The 22,526-nt window shown below is 56.0% G+C and overlaps 1 protein-coding gene across 1 annotated transcript in view; it reads left to right on the forward strand.

Annotated features, from left to right (window-relative positions):
* The first annotated feature begins 5,821 nt into the window (after window positions 1-5,821).
* The window catches only part of LOC133348271 (large neutral amino acids transporter small subunit 4-like), a 27,388-nt gene continuing 10,683 nt past the window's right edge, over window positions 5,822-22,526 (forward strand). Inside the window, exons 1-8 of the mRNA XM_061560993.1 lie at window positions 5,822-7,085; window positions 8,172-8,391; window positions 12,289-12,550; window positions 13,073-13,128; window positions 14,006-14,082; window positions 17,945-18,037; window positions 18,478-18,611; window positions 21,378-21,550. Of these exons, the coding sequence (XP_061416977.1) occupies window positions 8,229-8,391; window positions 12,289-12,550; window positions 13,073-13,128; window positions 14,006-14,082; window positions 17,945-18,037; window positions 18,478-18,611; window positions 21,378-21,550 (958 nt within the window). The 5' untranslated portion in view covers window positions 5,822-7,085; window positions 8,172-8,228. The remainder of the gene's footprint in view (window positions 7,086-8,171; window positions 8,392-12,288; window positions 12,551-13,072; window positions 13,129-14,005; window positions 14,083-17,944; window positions 18,038-18,477; window positions 18,612-21,377; window positions 21,551-22,526) is intronic.

Here is a 22,526-nt window from a genome sequence, read left to right on the forward strand (position 1 = left end):
CCAGAGAGCAGCTCGCGCTGCACGAGTCGACTCACGGCTACGCCTACTTCGGTCCATGAAATCGGAGCGATTATAATCGATTTTTATCCGTATATCGATTAATCGTTACATGCCCCCATCCTCTGCGTCTACCGCGCCTCGCACCCTCCTCGTGCCCCCCCCCCCCCCCCCCCTCGTGGGGACCCCCCCCCCCCCTTCTGCCCCCTCCCCTCCTTCTCCCCACCTCATAGAAGGGCAGAGCGGACTGTTTAACTTGATGGCTCTGTTCTAAGAGATGCATGGAGATAATTTACAGTGATAATTCACAGCTATTCATCAAATACACTGCTAGATGAGGACCTATCCACGCCGCGTCGGTCATGCCGATTGTTTCACTTCACAGTGCTGGCCGGTGAGGGTTGGCGGTGCGGTGTGCGCCCAGAACCGGTTCATGTATCACTCGCAGCTGATGTTGGTTGAGTTCAAGTTCGCAGTGCGCTAACCACTGCACCACCACTCCACCTGTATACTTGTAGTTTGCGTGCCTCTCTCCCCGTGGTCGTGTGGATTTGTCTCCGGATCTTCCCGTTTTTCCCTCCCCAGTTAGAATGAACATCACGCGTTTAGAGTATTTGGCTGCTGCTATACATTTCCACTTGATGGTGACGATAATCCACTTCGTTGAGCTATCATGTCTAGGCAGGTCGCTTCTGAAGAAGAGCTACACAGCTCAGTGGGACTTACCTGGTGAAATAAAAAAAATGTTTTAGTTTAAAATACGAAGAATATATGAACGTACCTGCCACTGAACGATGGGGGATTAGCAGCTGCTTCTGTGTGGCCGCGTGCGCGCAATTACCTCTTGATGGGCCCCAGTGAACCGAGACGAGGATAATGAAAGGGTGGTGAAAGAGGTGGAGGGGCCGGGGTGGGGGTGAGAGCGACTGCCTGGGGCTAATCTCTCACCAGATGTTCCAGGTCGACGACACGTGACTAGCAGCTGGCACAACCCTTGAGGTATACAGGGTGCGGTGTGCCGGATGCGGACACATGCTCTGGTCGCCGACTAAAAGAACAACAACAGCAGCAGCAGTACTGGTGGGAGGCTCGGGGCAAAGCTCAGGATCTCTGTGCGAGTGTGTGGGTTTCTGTGCGAGTCTATGAGTCTCTGTGCGAGTATATGGGTATCTGTGCAAGTCTATGGGTTTCTGTGTGACTCTATGGGTCTGTGTCTATGGGTTTCTGTGTGAGTATATGGATCTGTGCGAGTATGGGTATCTGTGCGAGTCTGTGGGTCTGAGTCTATGAGTATCTGTGCGAGTCTATGGGTTTCTGTGAGTCTATGGGTTTGAGTTTACGGGTTTCTGTGAGACTATGGGCGTGTGTGAGCATATGGGTCTCTGTGCGAGTCTATGGGTCCCTGTGCGAGTATGGGTCTGAGTCTATGGGTTTCTGTGTGAGTCTATGGGTCTCTGTGTCTCAGTATGTATGTTGAACCTCTTTCGCACCGTACGTAGCCAAACGTGCTAATCGGAGGTGCGGGTCATCAACAACAATCATCGTTCACGATGCGGGAGACTGTCAGGCAGCAGAGGTCGCAATCGGGTACCCGATACCCGTACCCTACCCGATATCCGGCTCCCCGTACCCGGCCGTTTGCGACCTGGTGCGGCCGGGTACGGGTAAGGAATCAAAACCCGTTTGCGACCTCTGCCGGGCAGATTGTCGTGGTAGCTGCGGGTCTCCTACGCAGCAGCTGCGACACCTGGCGGAGGCCAGAGCGCGGTGGTAGCGAGGAGGTGTGGTGGTGGTGGTAACGAGGTTTGGTGTGGTGGTGGTGGTGATGGTGATGGTAGTGGCGGTGGTGGTGGTAGCGAGGTGTGGTGGCGGTGGCAGTGAGGTGTGGTGGTGGTAGCGAGGAGGTGTGGTGGTGGTGGAGGCATCATCGGCTGTGTCCGCGATGCCGTCTCCATGTTTAATAGCAGCAGAAGCTGCTATTAAACATGGAGACGGCAGCAGCAGGGGCAGCAGGGGCAGCAGGGGCAGCAGGGGTAGCAGGGGCAGCAGGGGCAGCAGGGGCAGCAGGGGTCGCGCGACTCCAGCTTCTGCCGTGGGCGGCATCGAGGAGGCGCGGGAGCGAGGTCCCAGCTGGGCCAGCTCGTGGCGAGGAGAGCGGAGACGCTCCGGGGAGGCTCCTCCCCGCGTCCACCTCCTCGCCCCCCCCCCGGTCCGCGTGGCCCCCCGCGGCCCGGGCCGCTGCCGCCCTCTGCTGGGTGGAGCGAGAAGCGCGCGGATCGACACCGGTGACGAAGACGCGGACATTGAACAAAACATAAACAGACACTCGGCGACGTTTCGGGCCATGACCCTTCTTAAGAGCACACACACGTACAGGGGCCAAAGTGATATGAAGAAGGCCCATTGCCCGGAACGTTGCCCATTGCAATGCTCTGTTTCCCTTTTCGGGTCACACACACGGCGTGGTTGAGGAATGCGCTGCGTGGCTGTGTTGACTGCTTGTCCACCTCCTGCTAACGCAGCAGGGGCAGCAGCAGGGGCAGCAGCTCCGGGTTGTTTGCCCGCCCGGTGCACGGGGCTGGGAGTTCGTCCCTCTCGAGACCCATAGAATAACACCCATAGACTCAACATACACACCCCTCCATAGACTTGCACCCATATACTCAACATACACACACCACCATAGACTCACACCCATAGACTCAACATACACACACCCCCATAGACTCACACCCATAGACTCAACATACACACACCTCCATAGACTCACACCCATAGACTCAACATACACACACCCCCATAGACTCACACCCATAGACTCAACATACACACACCTCCATAGACTCACACCCATAGACTCAACATACACACATCTCCATAGGCTCAACATACACACACCTCCACAGACTCACACCCATAGACTCAACATACACACACCTACATAGACTCACACCCATAGACTCAACATACACACACCTCCATAGTCTCACACCCATAGACTCAACATACACACACCCCCATAGACTCACACCCATAGACTCAACATACACACACCTCCATAGACTCACACCTATAGACTCAACATACACACACCTCCATAGACTCACACCCATATACTCAACATACACACACCTCCATAGACTCACCCATAGACTCAACATACACACACCTCCATAGACTCGCACCTATAGACTCAACATACACACAACTCCATAGACTCACACCCATAGACTCAACATACACACACCTCCATAGACTCAACATACACACACCTCCACAGACTCACACCCATAGACTCAACATACACACACCTACATAGACTCACACCCATAGACTCAACATACACACACCTCCATAGTCTCACACCCATAGACTCAACATACACACACCCCCATAGACTCACACCCATAGACTCAACATACACACACCTCCATAGACTCACACCTATAGACTCAACATACACACACCTCCATAGACTCACACCCATATACTCAACATACACACACCTCCATGGACTCACTCCATATACTCAACATACACACACCTCCATAGACTCACCCATAGACTCAACATACACACACCTCCATAGACTCACACACATAGACTCAACATACACACACCTCCATAGACTCGCACCTATAGACTCAACATACACACAACTCCATAGACTCACACCCATAGACTCAACATACACACACCTCCATAGACTCACACCCATAGACTCAATATACACACACCTCCATAGACTCGCACCCATAGACTCAACATACACACACCTCCATAGACTCGCACCCATAGACTCAACATACACACACCTCCATAGACTCGCACCCATAGACTGAACATACACACACCTCCATAGACTCACAGCCATAGAATCAACATACACACACCTCCATAGACTCACACACATAGAGTCAACATACACACACCTCCATAGACTCACACCCATAGACTCAACATACACACACCTCCATAGACTCACATCCATAGACTCAACATACACACACCTCCATAGACTCACACCATAGACTCAACATACACACACCTCCATAGACTCACACCCATATACTCAACATACACACACCTCCATAGACTCAAACCCATAGACTCAACATACACACACCTCTATAGTCTCACACCCATAGACTCAACATACACACACCCCCATAGACTCACACCCATAGACTCAACGTACACACACCTCCATAGACTCACACCCATAGACTCAACATACACCTCCATAGACTCACACCATAGACTCAACATACACACACCTCCATAGACTAACACCCATAAACTCAACATACACACACCTCCATAGACTCACACCCATAGACTCAACATACACACACCTCCATAGACTCACACCCATAGACTCAACATACACACACCTCCATAGACTCACACCCATAGACTCAACATACACACACCTCCATAGACTCACATCCATAGACTCAACATACACACACCTCCATAGACTCACACAATAGACTCAACATACACACACCCCATAGACTCAACATACACACACCTCCATAGACTCACACCCATAGACTCAACATACACACACCTCCATAGACTCACACTATAGACTCAACATACACACACCTCCATAGACTCACACCCATAGACTCAACATACACACACCTCCATAGACTCAGACCATAGACTCAACATACACACACCTCCATAGACTCACACCCATAGATTCAACATACACACATCTCCATAGACTCACACCCATAGACTCAACATACACACACCTCCATAGACTCACACCATAGACTCAACATACACACCTCCATAGACTCACACCCATAGACTCAACATACACACACCTCCATAGACTCACCCATAGACTCCACATACACACACCCCCATAGACTCACACCCATAGACTCAACATACACACACCTCCATAGACTCACACCCATAGACTCAACATACACACACCTCCATAGACTCACACCCATAGACTCACACCCATAGACTCAACATACACACACCTCCATAGACTCAACATACACACACCTCCATAGACTCAACATACACACACCTCCATAGACTCGCACCCATTGACTCAACATACACACACCCCCATAGACTCACACCCATAGACTCAACATACACACACCTCCATAGATTCACACCATAGACTCAACATACACACCCCCCCATAGACTCACACCATAGACTCAACATACACACACCCCCATAGACTCACACGCATAGAATCAACATACACACACCTCCATAGACTCACACGCATAGACTCAACATGGACACACTTCCATAGACTCACACACATAGACTCAACATACACACACCTCCATAGACTCACACCATAGACTCAACATACACACACCCCCATACACTCACACCATAGACTCAACATACACACACCCCCATAGACTCACACGCATAGACTCAACATGCACACACCCCCATAGACTCACACACATAGACTCAACATGCACCCACCCCCATAGACTCACACCATAGACTCAACATACACACACCCCCATAGACTCACACGCATAGACTCAACATGCACACACCCCCATAGACTCACACCATAGACTCAACATACACACACCCCCATAGACTCACACGCATAGACTCAACATGCACACACCCCCATAGACTCACACCATAGACTCAAGATACACACACCCCCATAGACTCACACGCATAGACTCAACATGCACACACCCGCATAGACTCACACACATAGACTCAACATGCACACACCCCCATAGACTCACACCATAGACTCAACATACACACACCCCCATAGACTCACACGCATAGACTCAACATGCACACACCCCCATAGACTCACACCATAGACTCAACATACACACACCCCCATAGACTCACACGCATAGACTCAACATGCACACACCCCCATAGACTCACACCATAGACTCAACATACACACACCCCCATAGACTCACACGCATAGACTCAATATGCACACACCCTGGACTCTAACTCTGGCGCCGCAAAGGTGAGAGTCGTCGTTCTTACCGCTATTCGCGTCGTCGGCACCACCACCACCATCATCGGTCATCGGTCAGTATCTATCCACTGCTGCGTGAAGGCCTCACCAAATCCTCAGCCACCGCTCACGCGTCCTGCGATGCAACAATTCGACCCGACACCTGCGCGATTACCAAATTCGTGGCTCCATCTCCCCGCTGGACGTCGTCTCGGGCGCGTTCTGTCCTTGGGCTGCCACTCCATCGTTAGTCTCGACCAGTGGCCATCGCCCCTTCTAGTAAACATAATCTATCCACTGCTGGATGAAAATCGGTGTGGTTATGTCTCTAACATGCGTGTGTCCCTCTCTCTGTCCCTCAGTGGAATTCCCAACGCGCGCCTCTCCGTGCGTTTTTGCGCATGTCCCCGTGTGTGTTTAGTCGTATTGGCAACGTTTATAATCAGGGTCCTCGTCTACAACAGCCGGCAATTCACCGGAATTGGTTCGAGCGAGCATGACTGCTGATGAGACACAGGTTGTCGAAACCCGTCCAAAAATTTGGCGTCTTAAGACAAGATTCGAAGGTGCCCTCTGGCTTTATTCAATTGTCGTGGCTGCTAACGACCGCGTACGCACGCCCCGCTCGATCGAGTTGGCCTTGTAGGGGTGACGTGCGGCCACTCCCCTCCTCCTGCACCCCTTCCCCTCCTCCCACCCAACCCTCACCTCCCACCCTCCCGTTAAACCTAATACGGCTCTTTGCGAGGAGCGTTGCAGTCAAAACTTCTCGGCGCGGAGTCGACGGGAGCGGAGAGTCCTCAAGAAATCCGCGACGCCGTCTCTCTCCCTCCGTCTCTACATTTGTTTCTGCCACTCGCCTCGCTGTCTCCATCTCTCGCTGTCTCCATCTCTCGCTGTCTCCGCCTCTCGGTGTCTCCGCCTCTCGGTGCTTCTCTCCCCGCCGCTGTCTCCCTGTCTCGTTGTCCCTCTGCGTCTTCTCTCCGTCTCTCGGAGTCTCTCGTTTTTAGTTTTTGTAGCTCGTGTCTCTGGCTGCTCCCCGCCCCACCTCGCGGTGCTGAAGAGGGGTCTTCGTGCGATCCAGGTGAGTTCCAACGAGGTCTCGTGGCCCTCCCACCCGACACCCCCCTTGCCCCCGAGGAGGACCCCGGTGGGGATCGTCCACTGGGTTCCTGATTTCTCGGCTGTGCTGCGGCCGAATGAACCCCCGTCCCGGGCCCCTCGCGGGCCCACGCCGCGCCTGCCTTGGCGAGACGGAGTCGCCGGGCCCCCCAATTGGCACCGAGCGCGTCGCGCCGCGTGGCTCGCGATCATCAAAGCCGCGCAAGACGCCGGCTCGAGTTCATTGGCGCAGTTTTCCACGAAGAACGCCGGCTCCGGCCAATTAGCGAGCCGCACTCCCCACGGCCTGCCGCGTGCGCGCTAATTAAAGGGTCCACGTGGCCTGCCGCGCGCGCTAATTGTGGCACAACTGAGCACGGTCTCGCGCTAATGGTAATAATTAGGACCGCCTCGCGCGCCGACTCAAGGATACTTGACGATTGGCTCGAACATTTGGCGCAATGAGTGCCCGTGGCTCGGCGTGGAGAGGTGGGGGTGCGGGGTAGGGGGCACACGCATCCTCCCGGTACCATCGCCGTGGTGGCACAAATGCGTGTTTTGTGTGAACTCGGGAACCGCCTCTTACCTAAGAGTTCGCGCCGTGGCGGTGAAGCCCGATCGCGTGCGCGTGCGTGCCGTGCGCGTGCGCGTGCGTGCCGTGCGCGTGCGTGCCGCGCGCGTGCGCGTGCGTGCGGTTGGCGCTACGCTGCGTGCGAACCCGGCGGTCAGAATTCGATTTCCGTTCACGGTCAACACCGATTTTCTGAACCGAGTCCTGGGTCTCCCCTAAGTCGACTCAGCCTCAAATTGGTAGCTGGTACGCTGTGTAATCATCGCCACCAAGGAGACAAAGGCGGCCGGGCGTAGTGCCGGCGACCCACCCCCTCGTGTGCCGTCTTGTCATTCATAAGTGATCGGTGACAGCACTAGCCCCAACAGTCTGTAAGTCTAAACAGGGGGGTCTTTGTATATGTGCGTGCGTATCAATATCTGCGTGTATCCGTGCGCGCCCTCAATTGCGCTCCAACCCGTCTTGCGCCCACCTCCTTCCCCGACTACTCCGAGCCAGGCCGAGCACCCCCTGCTGCTCGTCGTTAGAGGGCATTCGAGAGGGCAGCTGGCAGCCATGCCCCCCAGCCTTGCCCGGGCGCACAGCAGGCGCTGGTGGATGGCCGTGAGCGCCGTGCTGGAGAATCTGCTGCTGAGCGCCGTGCTGCTGGGTTGGGGGTCCCTGCTCATCATGCTCAAGTCGGAGGGCTTCTACTCGCACCTGTGCAGCGACAGCCCAGGTGCGTGGGGGCCCAGGTGTACGGGGGTCCAGATGTATGAGAGTCCAAGGGCGTAGGGACACAGGTGTGTGTGGGGTTCCAGGGGCGTGGAGACCCGACCCTGGCTGCCGGATCCCGTCTCATCTTGTCCCAACCGGTGTCTCTTGTGTCCCCGTGTCCCCTCTTCACATAATACTGAACCACGGCCAGTGCGCTCCACACTTCAGCTCGGGCACATGTTTGCTTGTCTATCTGTGTGTGTGTCTCGCCGTGTCTCGCCGTGTCTCCGCGTCTCGCTGCGTCTCCGCGTCTCCCTGTGTCTCCGAGTCTCGCTGTGGCTCTTCTTGTACCTCGGTGTCTCGGAAGGAAACCATCTGTGAGAGGCGAGAGGCCATTCCGGGGTGCATGGTGATGTGAGAGAGAGGGCGGCATACTTCAGCGGAATCCGCCCCCACGCGCTCACACACACGCGCACTCACACACACGTGCGCTCACACACATAACCACAACGAACACACACACAATGCACACCCCCCCCCAACAGTGGACACACCGACACGTGCACAAACACAGCGGACACTCACGCACAGTGACACACACAAAGACAAATATCCCCCCCCCGTATAGCATTAACAGACTGTTGGGGCAAGTGCTGTTAGCGAGCACCCTTGAAGGTCGGCACGGCACACGAGGGGATGGGTGGTCATCTCACACACACGTGTACACACACAAGTGTACACACACAAGTGTACACACACATGTACACACACACGTGTACACGTGGCTGTACCGAGCGGCTATAGGGAGCGGGGTTCATGGGTGAGGTGGGGGCGGCGGGGAAGACCCCCCCCCGACCCCCTAACCTAGGGGGTGGCAACCTGCGGCTCTTTAAAGAGCCGCACGCGTCTTCAGATTTTGTTGCCGAATTCTTGACAAGAGAAAGACCTCGTCTTGTTAGTTTGTTTGTCGCCTCCTGCCCCGACTCGTCCCAGGGCCCGCGAGTGACTCAAGTTCGAGTTCACCTCCACGACCTCGACACCTTTTCGCCCCCCCCTCCCCCCACGGGAACCCCGGCAGGTTCTGCAAACACGAGGCCCTGACGCCTCCACTCGGAGACGCGAGGAGGAGGAGGGGGGGCGGTGTTTGTTCTAGGGGGGGGGGGGGTCTAGCGACCTTCACGGGATCCAGCGCCGCGTTCGATCTCAAGACGCCCCCTCCCTCCCTTAGCCCCCCCCCCCCCACTACTCTAGCCCCCCCCCTACTCTAGCCCCCCCCTACTTTAGCCCCCCCCTACTCTACCCCCCCCCCCCCCACTGGTGGCCAGAAGCCCCGGACTCATGTGCAGTGTTGTGACGTATGATGGTGAGTGACCCCAGTGAGTGACCCCAGTGATGGTGACCCCTGTGATGGTGAGTGGCCCCAGTAATGGTGACTCCTGTGATGGTGAGTGACCTCACTGATGTTGAGTGACCCCAGTGAGTGACCCCAGTGATGGTGACCCCTGTGATGGTGAGTGACCTCAGTGAGTAACTCCACTGATGGTGAGTGACCTCAGTGATGGTGAGTGACCCCCGTGATGGTGATCCCTGTGATGGTGAGTGACCTCAGTGAGTGACCCCACTGATGGTGACCCCACTGATGGTGAGTGACCTCAGTGATGGTGACCCCTGTGATGGTGAGTAACCCCAGTGATGGTGACCCCACTGATGGTGAGTGACCCCAGTGAGTACAGAGAGGCGAGGGGATGAGTCCACCTGACGTGCTTGGTGCAGGAAGACTGCCCCGTACCCCCCCCCCCCCCAGGACAAAGGAGCCCCCCACCGCAACTCTACGAGTCAGGATCCTGCCCCCCCCCCCCACACTTTCAGTGCCGCCTGCAAACCTCTCCCTGTGAGCTATGAGCTAATGTCTCCCCGGTCCCCCCATCCTCCCCTGCCCGCCCCCCACTCGCACCCCCTGTATGAACGCATCTTCCCAAGGGCCGTAACCGCAACAGCGCCCCCCATCTCCACCCCCGGCCCCCCGGCCCACTGCCAGACACAATGCCGCCCCCTCCCCAGTGCCCTCCTACCGCTCCCGCCAGGGTGCAAGAGACAATGCCGCCCCCCACTGCCCTAGCCCCCTGGGACAAGACACAAAGACACAATGCTGGGCCCCGCCCTGACAGCCCCTCCCCCTCAAGGCGGGCTACGAGTAGGAGAGGTCACCTTAAACACCCCACACTCACCACACTCACCACTCACCACACTCAACACCACGCACCACTCACCACACTCACCACTCACCAGCACTCCACACTCACCACACTCACCACTCACCACACTCACCACTCTCACCAGCACCCCACACTCACCACACTCACCACACTCACCACTCACCACACTCACCACTCTCACCAGCACTCCACACTCACCACCCTCAACACCACGCACCACTCACCACACTCACCACTCACCAGCACTCCACACTCACCACCACACACTCACACAGAGACCCATATACTCACATAGAGACACACAGATTCACACAGAGACCCATATACTCACATAGAGACACACACACTCACACAGAGACCCATATACTCACATAGAGACACACACACTCACACAGAGACCCATATACTCACATAGAGACACACAGATTCACACAGAGATCCATATACTCACATTGAGACACACAGATTCACACAGAGATCCATATACTCACATAGAGACACACAGAGTCACATAGAGACCCACAGACTTACATAAAGACCCATAGACTCACATAGAGACCCACAGACTCACACAGAGACCCATAGACTCACATTGAGATCCACAGACTCACATAGAGACCCACAGACTCACATAGAGACTCACAGACTCACATAGAGACCCACAGACTCACATAGAGACCCACAGACTCACATAGAGACCCATAGACTCACATAGAGACCCACATACTCACACAGAGACCCACAGACTCACACAGAGACCCACAGACTCACACAGTGACCCACAGACTCACACAGAGACCCACAGACTCACACAGAGACCCATAGACTCACAGAGACCCATAGACTCACATAGAGACCCACAGACTCACACAGAGACCCACAGACTCACACAGAGACCCACAGACTCACACAGAGACACATAGACTCACACAGAGACCCACAGACTCACATAGAGACCCACAGACTCACACAGAGACACACAGACTCACACAGAGACCCACAGACTCACACAGAGACACACAGACTCACACAGAGACCCATAGACTCACAGAGACCCACAGACTCACATAGAGACCCACAGACTCACACAGAGACCCACAGACTCACACAGTGACCCACAGACTCACACAGAGACACACAGACTCACACAGAGACCCACAGACTCACACAGAGACACACAGACTCACACAGAGACCCATAGACTCACAGAGACCCACAGACTCACACAGAGACCCACAGACTCACACAGTGACCCACAGACTCACACAGAGACACACAGACTCACACAGAGACCCACAGACTCACACAGAGACCCACAGACTCACACAGAGACCCATAGACTCACATAGAGACCCACAGACTCACACAGAGACACACAGACTCACACAGAGACCCACAGACTCACACAGAGACCCGCCAACAAGTCCACGAGGCAGCTCGCAGTGCTCCCCCCACCCACTTCCTGCGCCACCCCACGCAAGAGCTTCGCTCTTAAACTAATTAGTTGACATGTATTCATTAGTCACTTAATTTGTCGATTGATTGGGCAAAGACAGCACTTGGCGGGACTCTCCGTGAGTCTTGAGACTGAGCGCGCCTCTCCTGGATGATGCGCGTGGGGACGGTGACCGCCGCCGCCGTGTGACTCTGCAGCCTCGGGCTCTCTTCAACTTTCGCTCGACGACTTTGTTTGCATTTCTTAGCGAACCACAGCAACGCCTCCTCCTCCTCCTCGCCCTCCTCGCCGTCATCGGCGGTGCTGGCACTGCTGGCCGGGAACGCGAGCGCGCCTCCTCCTCCTCCCCCGCTCTCCGCGCACGCCCGGGGGTGGGCGGTGTGCCGCGATCAGGACGAGGTCCTGAACCTCGCCTTCACCGTGGGCTCCTTCCTGCTCAGCGCCGTCACGCTGCCCCTCGGCATCGTCATGGACAGATACGGCCCGCGCAAGATCCGCCTCGTGGGCAGGTGAGGGTGCGGGCTGGGGAGGGTGCGGGCTGGGAGGGTGCGGGCTGGGAGGGTGCGGGCTGGGGAGGGTGCGGGCTGGGAGGGTGCGGGCTGGGGAGGGTGCGGGCTGGGGAGGGTGCGGGCTGGGGAGGGTGCAGGCTGGGAGGGTGCGGGCTGGGAGGGTGCGGGCTGGGGAGCTAATACAGCTCAGTGGGCCTTACCTGGTAAACATTGATTAGTTGATGGTTCAGTTTTGCTTTGCACCCGGGACACCAGAGCCGAATCACGGCACCCGCACCACCCCTCCGTAGGCACTCGCAGTCCCCTCGCCGCGCCGTCGGGTCGATGGTGAACAAACAGCCCAGGGAATGTCAAGTGCATGTTTTATTCGTGGGCCCCTCTGGAGTTGTTTGGCTCTCGACAAAGATCCCGCGAGCCCCCGGCAGAGAGCCAGGGACGGGGTCTGTGCACACAAGCGGCTGTGTGGCTGTCGTGCCCGGCATTGGTCACTCGCTACCCCCTGCCGCCCCCTCACCCCCGCAGCTCAAGCTTCATGCTCTCGTGTCTTCTCATCGCGTATGGAGCGAGCAACCCCAAGAGTGAGTCCCCTGAAGCCACCACAACCCCACGGGGATTCATACCTGACCCCTGACCCCCAGGGCCCACACCCCCCCACCCCCCCCCATCTGCCCAGACCACCGCGGTCCTGTCCTCGACCCCCAAACCCCGGAACCCATCCCCCGCTCCCCCCCTCACCCCCCTCACCCCCCCTCACCCCCCTCACCCCCCCTCACCCCTCACACCCCTCCCCCCTCCCCGTGAGCCCCACGCAGCCCCGTACTGGACCGAGGCGGCCCTCGCTCTGCTGCTGCTGCTGCCGCTGCGTCGTGGCGGCGTGCGGGTGGATCGGGATACAGCGATCACGTCGCAGCCAGGGGCACACACAAACAACTATCCTTGTTAACAATTATAATTGTTATTAGTGTGTGCGCGCGTGTGCAATGATCCTCACCCGGATTCAACCCCAACCCGAGCTCCAAGTAGAGGCCACACCTCTAACCCAAGCGCTGATTCTGACCTCTACGCCACATTCTAACCCCGACCCTGACTCGAACCTCCAGGCGTCATCGTAATCCTGATGCTGGCGCTGACCCTGACGCTAGCCCTGACCCTGACCCCAGCCCTGACCCCAGCCCTGACCCCAGCCTGACCCTGACCCCAGCCTGACCCTGACGCTAGACCTGACCCCAGCCTGACCCCAGCCCTGACCCCAGCCCTGACCCTGATGCTAGCCCTGACCCTGATCCCAGCCCTGACCCTGACCCCAGCCTGACCCTAGACCTGACCCCAGCCCTGACCCCAGCCTGACTCTGACCCCAGCTCTGCCCCCAGCTCTGACCCTGACCCCAGCCTGACCCTGACCCCAGCCTGACCTTGACGCTAGACCTGACCCCAGCCCTCACCCTGTCTCCCCAGCTCTGTCCGTGCTCATCTTCGTGGCGCTGTCGCTGAACGGCTTTGGCGGCATGTGCATCGTCTTCTCCTCGCTCACGGTGCGTCGTCTCCAGCGACCCCAACTAGATCCCCGCGCACGGCCAACACCAGTGACGATTATCTGAACCGGTTTTGCGCCTCGCCTCGGTCGACTCAACCTTAAATGCTTACCTTGGGTGATGTGCCAATGTCGCCCCAAGGGAGACATAGGCGGCTGGGGGTCACGCTGACCACCAACCCCCTTGTGTGTCGTGCTGGCCTTAATAGGTGCTCGCTAGCGGCACTTTAGCCCAACAGTCTGTGGTGAGTGTGCAGTGGGTGAGTGTGATGCCTGTGGTGAGTGTGCAGTGGGTGAGGTGGTGTCACGCGCGCAGGTGAGGCGAGGTTTGAGGCAGCGCCACGTGAAGGGGTTGGGAGGGGGGCTGTGTGTGTAGGGGATGTGTGTGTGTAGGGGCTGTGTGTGTGTAGGGGATGTGTGTGTGTGTGTTGGGACTGTGTGTAGGGGTTGTGTGTGTAGGGGCTGTGTGTGTAGGGGCTGTGTGTGTAGGGGCTGTGTATGTGTAGGGGCTGTGTGTGTGTAGGGGTTGTGTGTGTTGGGGCTGTGTGTAGGGGTTGTGTGTGTAGGGCTGTGTGTGTTGGGGCTGTGTGTGTATAGGAGCTGTGTGTGTAGGGGCTGTGTGTGTGTAGGGGCTGTGTGTGTAGGGGCTGTGTGTGTTGGGGCTGTGTGTGTGTAGGGGTTGTGTGTGTAGGGGCTGTGTGTGTAGGGGCTGTGTGTGTGTGTGTGTAGGGCTGTGTTTGTAGGGGCTGTGTGTGTGTGTAGGGGTTGTGTGTGTTGGGGCTGTGTGTGTGTAGGGGTTGTGTGTGTAGGGGCTGTGTGTGTGTAGGGGCTGTGTGTGTAGGGGTTGTGTGTGTTGGGGTTGTGTGTGTGTAGGGGCTGTGTGTGTAGGGGCTGTGTGTGTGTAGGGGCTGTGTTTGTAGGGGCTGTGTGTGTGTGTAGGGATGTGTGTGTGTAGGGGTTGTGCGTGTAGGGGCTGTGTGTAGGGGCTGTGTGTGTAGGGGCTGTGTGTGTGTAGGGGCTGTGTGTGTGTGTGTGTTGGGACTGTGTGTGTGTAGGGGCTGTGTGTGTGTGTTGGGGCTGTGTGTGTGTGTGTGTAGGGGTTGTGTGTGTGTGTGTGTAGGGGCTGTGTGTGTGTTGGAGCTGTGTGTGTGTGTAGGGGTTGTGTGTGTGTTGGGGCTGTGTGTGTTTGGGCTGTGTGTTGGGGCTGTGTGTGTGTGTGTGTAGGGGTTGTGTGTGTAGGGGCTGTGTGTGTGTGTGTGTAGGGGCTGTGTGTGTGTATGTAGGGGCTGTGTTTGTGTAGGGGCTGTGTGTGTTGGGGCTGTGTGTGTTGGGGCTGTGTGTGTTGGGGCTGTGTGTGTTGGGGCTGTGTGTGTAGGGGTTGTGTGTGTAGGGGCTGTGTGTGTAGGAGCTGTGTGTGTGTGTTGGGGCTGTGTGTGTGTGTTGGGGCTGTGTGTGTTGGGGCTGTGTGTGTAGGGGTTGTGTGTGTAGGGGCTGTGTGTGTGTGTTGGGGCTGTGTGTGTGTGTTGGGGCTGTGTGTGTTGGGGCTGTGTATGTGTGTTGGGGCTGTGTGTGTTGGGGCTGTGTGTGTTGGGGCTGTGTGTGTAGGGGTTGTGTGTGTAGGGGTTGTGTGTGTAGGGGCTGTGTGTGTGTGTTGGGGCTGTGTGTGTGTGTTGGGGCTGTGTGTGTTGGGGCTGTGTGTGTAGGGGTTGTGTGTGTAGGGGTTGTGTGTGTAGGGGCTGTGTGTGTGTGTTGGGGCTGTGTGTGTTGGGGCTGTGTGTGTTGGGGCTGTGTATGTGTGTTGGGGCTGTGTGTGTTGGGGCTGTGTGGGCAGCGCGGGGCCCCGGCTCGCATGGCCAGGTCAGAGGGGGGCGTTGCCGCGAGCCCGGCCCGCGATTGGCCCTCGACCTCGACCCCCGTCGGCTGCCCCACGCCGGGGCCCGCGCCGTGACGCGCCCAACACGACGACAAAACACAACTCAAAACAAGCGAAGGCCAAGTTGGTGACCCCGCACGAACGACCCCCCCCCCCACCACTCCAGCCCCGCCCCCCCACCGCCCCTACCTGAGCAGGGTCACCTTCCCAGTGCCCACGAGTCCCAGGCACCCCCCCACCCCCACCACCCCCACCCCCACGCTGCCGCCGTGGTCACGCGTGCGCACGAACACACGCGGGCATGCGGGAATGTAGCGTGGGATGGTGTGTCTGTGTGCCTGTGTGTGTAGGGGTGTGTGCCTGTGTGTGTAGGGGTGTGTGCCTGTGTGTGTAGGGGTGTGTGCCTGTGTGTGTAGGGGTGTGTGTAGGAGTGTATGTTTTTGGAGGTGTGTCTGTGTGCCTGTGTGTGTGTAGGGGTGTGTGTTTGTGTGTGTGCGTGTGTGTGTGGAGCGGTGGTGTCGAGATTAGCGCGCTGCGCTACGAACCTGGCGACCCGGGTTCGATTCCCGCTCACGGCCAACACCAGTGACGATTATTTGAACCGGTCCTAGGTCGACTAGAGGAGGTCCTGGGGAGACAAAGGCGGCCGGGCGTGGTCCTGGCCACCCACCCCCTCGTGTGCCATGCTGGCCTTCATAGGTGCTCGCGAATAGCACTTGCCCCAACAGTCTGTTCAGGCTATATGGGGGATCTTTGTCTGTCTGTCTGTGTGTCTGTGTGTCTGTCTGTATGTGTCTGTCTATGGCTCTGTGCTTCAGTGATGACGTGGGACAGCTGTTAAACGGTCTTTGGTCGTCTTCAAGCCGATTCGTGATCGCCCGTGACAAAGCAGCTATGAGCTGCAAAGACAAAGATCCCCCGTATAGCCTGACCAGACTGTTGGGGCAAGTGCACAGCACACGAGGGGGTGGGTGTCCAGCACCACCCCCCGGCCGCTTCGTCTCCCCAGTGGCGATGTTTAAACACCGCACCAGATACTTATTTGAGACTGAGTCGACCTAGGGGAGGCCCAGGACCGGTTTAAAATGTTCTTCACTGTCGCCGGGTTCGTTGCGCGTCCTATGAGTCGACCCCTGAAGCGTCACCTGGTTTGAAAGGAGGAGCGGTGGGGGGGGGGCAGGTAACGTGAAGCAAACTCCCTCGGAATCCGCGGTGAGAGGCCCGTGCACGAGGCGAGGTTGCACGACAACAAGTCGCGACTTGACCCGTTCAGAAGCGGCTGGTGAGGGGGTGGCGTGACGCCTTGCACAGGGAGCTGCAGCTGCGTGTCGCGCACTGCGCTACGAACCCGGCGACACGAGTTCGATTCCCGCTGACGACCAACACCAGCGACGATTAACTGTTAAGGGCCTCCGCTATGTCGACTCAGCTCCAAATGAGTACCTGGTGTAGTTTGTAATCGTCACCACTGGGGAAACAAAGGCGGCCGGGCGTGGTGTTGGCCACGCACCCCCTCGTGTTCCGTGCCGGCCTTCATAGGTGCTTGCTAACAGCACTTGCCCCAACAGTCTGTTAAAGCTACACGGGGCATCTTTGTGTGTGTGTGTGTATGTTGCGCGGTGTGTGTACAAAGTTTGCACAAAATCAGCAATGTGGTGCAGCCCCTCCTGTCTCTGACAGTCCTCGTTCTCCACGCCACCGGTGGCATCAGCACGTGCTGTGAGGACGTCAACGCCAAGAGTGGGACATTAGAGTCGTACGACCCCAACCATGAAATAACACAAATAAAGACTCCTCGAGACACACACACACACAGATATAGAGATGCACTAAAGACGAGCAGCAGCAGGACCTCGAGCTCTTGAACCACAGCGCTGCTGTTGCTGCTGCTGTTGCTGCTGCTGTTGCCATATTTTGGACTGTGGCTGTGTGTGTGTGTGCGTGCTGCTGTACGCGGTGTGTGATGACACGTGTCCCCTTCCCACCCCAGCTGCCCAACTTGTTTGGGAACCTGCGCTCCACATTCATCGCGCTCATGGTGGGCTCCTACGCCTCCGCCGCCGTCACCTTCCCTGCGGTCAAGGTCAGCTTGGGCAGCGAGTGGGGGCAAGGCGCCCCCACCCCCCTCCATGATGTCAACTACTCCCATAACTCTAAGAGCCATATCTAACGCTGACCACAACTCTATCGGCATCGTCAGTTCTAACCGTGATTCTAACCACACTTCTATACCTATCATTACGCCTAACGCGATCACGTTCATGAACCGCAGCATTAACCACACCACTATCCCTATCATCAACCCTATCACTAACCCTAATGTGATCACGATCATTCATCTTAGTCCTCATTATACACCCCATAGCCCTAAACCAAACACTAACACCAAACTCACCACGCTACCCATACCCCCTAATTCCAATGCAGCGGCATCCATCCTCAGCATCTCCCGGCCTTTTTTCCCCCTTGAGCGTGTCCTCACCTGCCCAGGTGACACACAGCCCCCCTCCGCCCCCCCCCCAGGTGCTGTATGACGCGGGCGTGCCCTTCGTGTGGCTGCTGCTGGGCTGGGCACTGCTGGCGGTGCTCGTCTTCGCCAACTGCTTCATGCACTGGCCCCTGGAGCCGTTCCCCGCTCCGGAGGAGATGGACTACGCGTGCGTTAGCACTTGGTCACCCCACGGAGAGAAAGGCCTCGCCGAGTCTCGTGGTTATCTTTCAGGGGGGTCCTGCCACGTTATCGTAGCAGCGGGGGGGGGGGGGGGCTATAATGATGTTGTACGGTACTCTGCACAAATTACTCAACACAGTGACGATCATCGCCCCCTGCTGGCACCAGACAAATGCCCCGGGGGCACTCTCGCCACTGACACTCTCACCTGGTTAAACTAAACCAACTTGAGTCATCACCTGGTTAAACTAAACCAACTTGAGCTATCACCACCTGGTTAAACTAAACCAACTTGAGTCATCACCTGGTTAAACTAAACTAACTTGAGTCATCACCTGGTTAAACTAAACCAACTTGAGTCATCACCTGGTTAAACTAAACCAAATTGAGTCATCACCTGGTTAAACTAAACCAACTTGAGTCATCATCTGGTTAAACTAAACCAACTTGAGTCATCATCTGGTTAAACTAAACCAACTTGAGTCATCATCTGGTTAAACTAAACCAACTTGAGTCATCATCTGGTTAAACTAAACCAACTTGAGTCATCACCTGGTTAAACTAAACCAACTTGAGTCATCTCCTGGTTAAACTAAACCAACTTGAGTCATCACCTGGTTAAACTAAACCAACTTGAGTCATCACCTGGTTAAACTAAACCAACTTGAGTCATCACCTGGTTAAACTAAACCAACTTGAGTCATCATCTGGTTAAACTAAACCAACTTGAGTCATCACCTGGTTAAACTAAACCAACTTGAGTCATCATCTGGTTAAACTAAACCAACTTGAGTCATCTCCTGGTTAAACTAAACCAACTTGAGTCATCACCTGGCTAAACTAAACCAACTTGAGTCATCACCTGGTTAAACTAAACCAACTTGAGTCATCACCTGGTTAAACTAAACCAACTTGAGTCATCATCTGGTTAAACTAAACCAACTTGAGTCATCACCTGGTTAAACTAAACCAACTTGAGTCATCATCTGGTTAAACTAAACCAACTTGAGTCATCATCTGGTTAAACTAAACCAACTTGAGTCATCATCTGGTTAAACTAAACCAACTTGAGTCATCACCTGGTTAAACTAAACCAACTTGAGTCATCACCTGGTTAAACTAAACCAACTTGAGTCATCATCTGGTTAAACTAAACCAACTTGAGTCATCACCTGGTTAAACTAAACCAACTTGAGTCATCACCTGGTTAAACTAAACCAACTTGAGTCATCATCTGGTTAAACTAAACCAACTTGAGTCATCACCTGGTTAAACTAAACCAACTTGAGTCATCACCTGGTTAAACTAAACCAACTTGAGTCATCATCTGGTTAAACTAAACCAACTTGAGTCATCACCTGGTTAAACTAAACCAACTTGAGTCATCACCTGGTTAAACTAAACCAACTTGAGTCATCACCTGGTTAAACTAAACCAACTTGAGTCATCATCTGGTTAAACTAAACCAACTTGAGTCATCACCTGGTTAAACTAAACCAACTTGAGTCATCACCTGGTTAAACTAAACCAACTTGAGTCATCACCTGGTTAAACTAAACCAACTTGAGTCATCACCTGGTTAAACTAAACCAACTTGAGTCATCACCTGGTTAAACTAAACCAACTTGAGTCATCACCTGGTTAAACTAAACCAACTTGAGTCATCATCTGGTTAAACTAAACCAACTTGAGTCATCACCTGGTTAAACTAAACCAACTTGAGTCATCACCTGGTTAAACTAAACCAACTTGAGTCATCACCTGGTTAAACTAAACCAACTTGAGTCATCACCTGGTTAAACTAAACCAACTTGAGTCATCACCTGGTTAAACTAAACCAACTTGAGTCATCATCTGGTTAAACTAAACCAACTTGAGTCATCACCTGGTTAAACTAAACCAACTTGAGTCATCACCTGGTTAAACTAAACCAACTTGAGTCATTACCTGGTTAAACTAAACCAACTTGAGTCATCATCTGGTTAAACTAAACCAACTTGAGTCATCACCTGGTTAAACTAAACCAACTTGAGTCATCACCTGGTTAAACTAAACCAACTCCTCTAGATTCTAATGGAGGAAATCGTGGAAATTTGTTTTAATTTAAGCAAATTTGGACCGTCATGCCGACACACAATGGCCCACCCCTACTACACCCCAATCTCACTACGCCCCGCTCCCACTACGCCCTCGGTGTTATTCGGGGCGGCTGCTGGATTCGAACCGTGAACCTCTGAAACAAGCGAGGAGCACGCGTCAGGGTCCACATTCGGGCTACGCATAGCGATCACCGCCCCCCACTCCCAAAACGAACACTGGGCAGGACCCTCCTGACAAAGAGCCCTGAGATCCGGCGAGGTTCTCGTGGGTGAGCACGCGGGGTGTGAACGGTGAATCACCGTCTGACGTTCGCCGACGTCGGTGGCGCCAACGTCAGCTGCGGCCCAGGCACCGCGGCCCACGACTGCGACTCTGGTCACGAACAGTCGACGTAGGACATCTGCAAGCGTTCACTGCGTCGGCAGGAAGCCAATTATGGGTCAAGGTTCTGGTTATCGAGTTGGGGAGAGGCGGCGTTGTGTGGGTGGGGGAGGGCTCTGAGCCACTTCCCCACCCCGCCGCACTCAGGTGCGCTCTGCATCCACAGCCTCTCTGGATCGAGTCCCCTTGTGATTCGAGTCTACGAGTCGACTCAATGTAAGCCGAGGTCTCCGTGCCGTGTTTGTATCCCTCCGTGGGCCCCGCGCGCCAGGCTGAGGATGAAGCTGTCGTGGCTGGGCCTCGAGCACAGGGTGACAGGGCCCCGCTTCTCCTCCTACCTCTCCTCTGTGGGCCAGCGCCTGAGCGCGACCCCCGGGGCCGACGCAACAACCAAGGGCCGAGCGGAGGGTTACCTGGGGGCCCCCAACGCGCCCGCTGGCAACGGTACGTGGGCAGCGCTGAGGTTGGGGGACGGAGGGATGGGGATGAGGTGGGATGGGAGGAGGGATGGGGGGGAGGAGGGATGGAGGGATGGAGGGGAGGAGGAGGGATGAGGAGGAGGGATGGGAGGAGGTGGGGAGGGGAAGAGGAGGGATGGGGAAGAGGAGGGATGGGGAGGAGGGATGGTAGGAGGAGGGATGGGAGGAGGAAGGATGGGGAGGAGGAGGGATGGAGGGGAGGAGGGATGGGAGGAGGAGGGATGGGGAGGAGGAGGGATGGGGAGGAGGGATGGGGAGGAGGAGGGATGGGGAGGAGGAGGGATGGGGGGGGAGGAGGGATGGAGGGAAGGAGGGATGGGGAGGAGGAGGGATGGGAGGAGGAGGGATGGGGGGGAGGAGGGATGGAAGGAGGAGGGATGGGAGGAGGAGGGATGGGGGGAGGAGGGATGGGAGGAGGAGGGATGGGAGGAGGAGGGATGGGAGGAGGAGGGATGGGAGGAGGAGGGATGGGAGGAGGAGGGATGGGAGGAGGAGGGATGGGAGGAGGAGGGATGGGAGGAGGAGGGATGGGAGGAGGAGGGATGGGAGGAGGAGGGATGGAGGAGGGATGGGAGGAGGAGGGATGGGAGGAGGAGGGATGGGAGGAGGAGGGATGGGAGGAGGAGGGATGGGAGGAGGAGGGATGGGAGGAGGAGGGATGCGGTGGGGAATTCATTTCAGCCGGGTCCGTCCGCGTCGTTGAGCCGAGGAATATGTCCTCACCCGACACCACCACGTTCAGTGTACATCTCGCTGTGGCTACGAGACTCGAAGGCACGCGCCACGTCCTCCTCCCGTGTGCAAGCGCCCCGCCGGAAAACATTCGCCGAGGAATTAAAGCTGCGTTTGGAACTATCGCACTTGACCTTAGAAGCACCCGTTCCGTGGTAGGAGAGGGCAACTGAGAAAGGGCAGCGGACCGAAACGTCGGGCGTTTCTCA

This window comes from Lethenteron reissneri, chromosome 27, assembly GCF_015708825.2.
Source record: "Lethenteron reissneri isolate LAM-NWPU_2019-01 chromosome 27, ASM1570882v1, whole genome shotgun sequence".
In the NCBI taxonomy this organism is placed as follows: Eukaryota; Metazoa; Chordata; class Hyperoartia; order Petromyzontiformes; family Petromyzontidae; genus Lethenteron; species Lethenteron reissneri.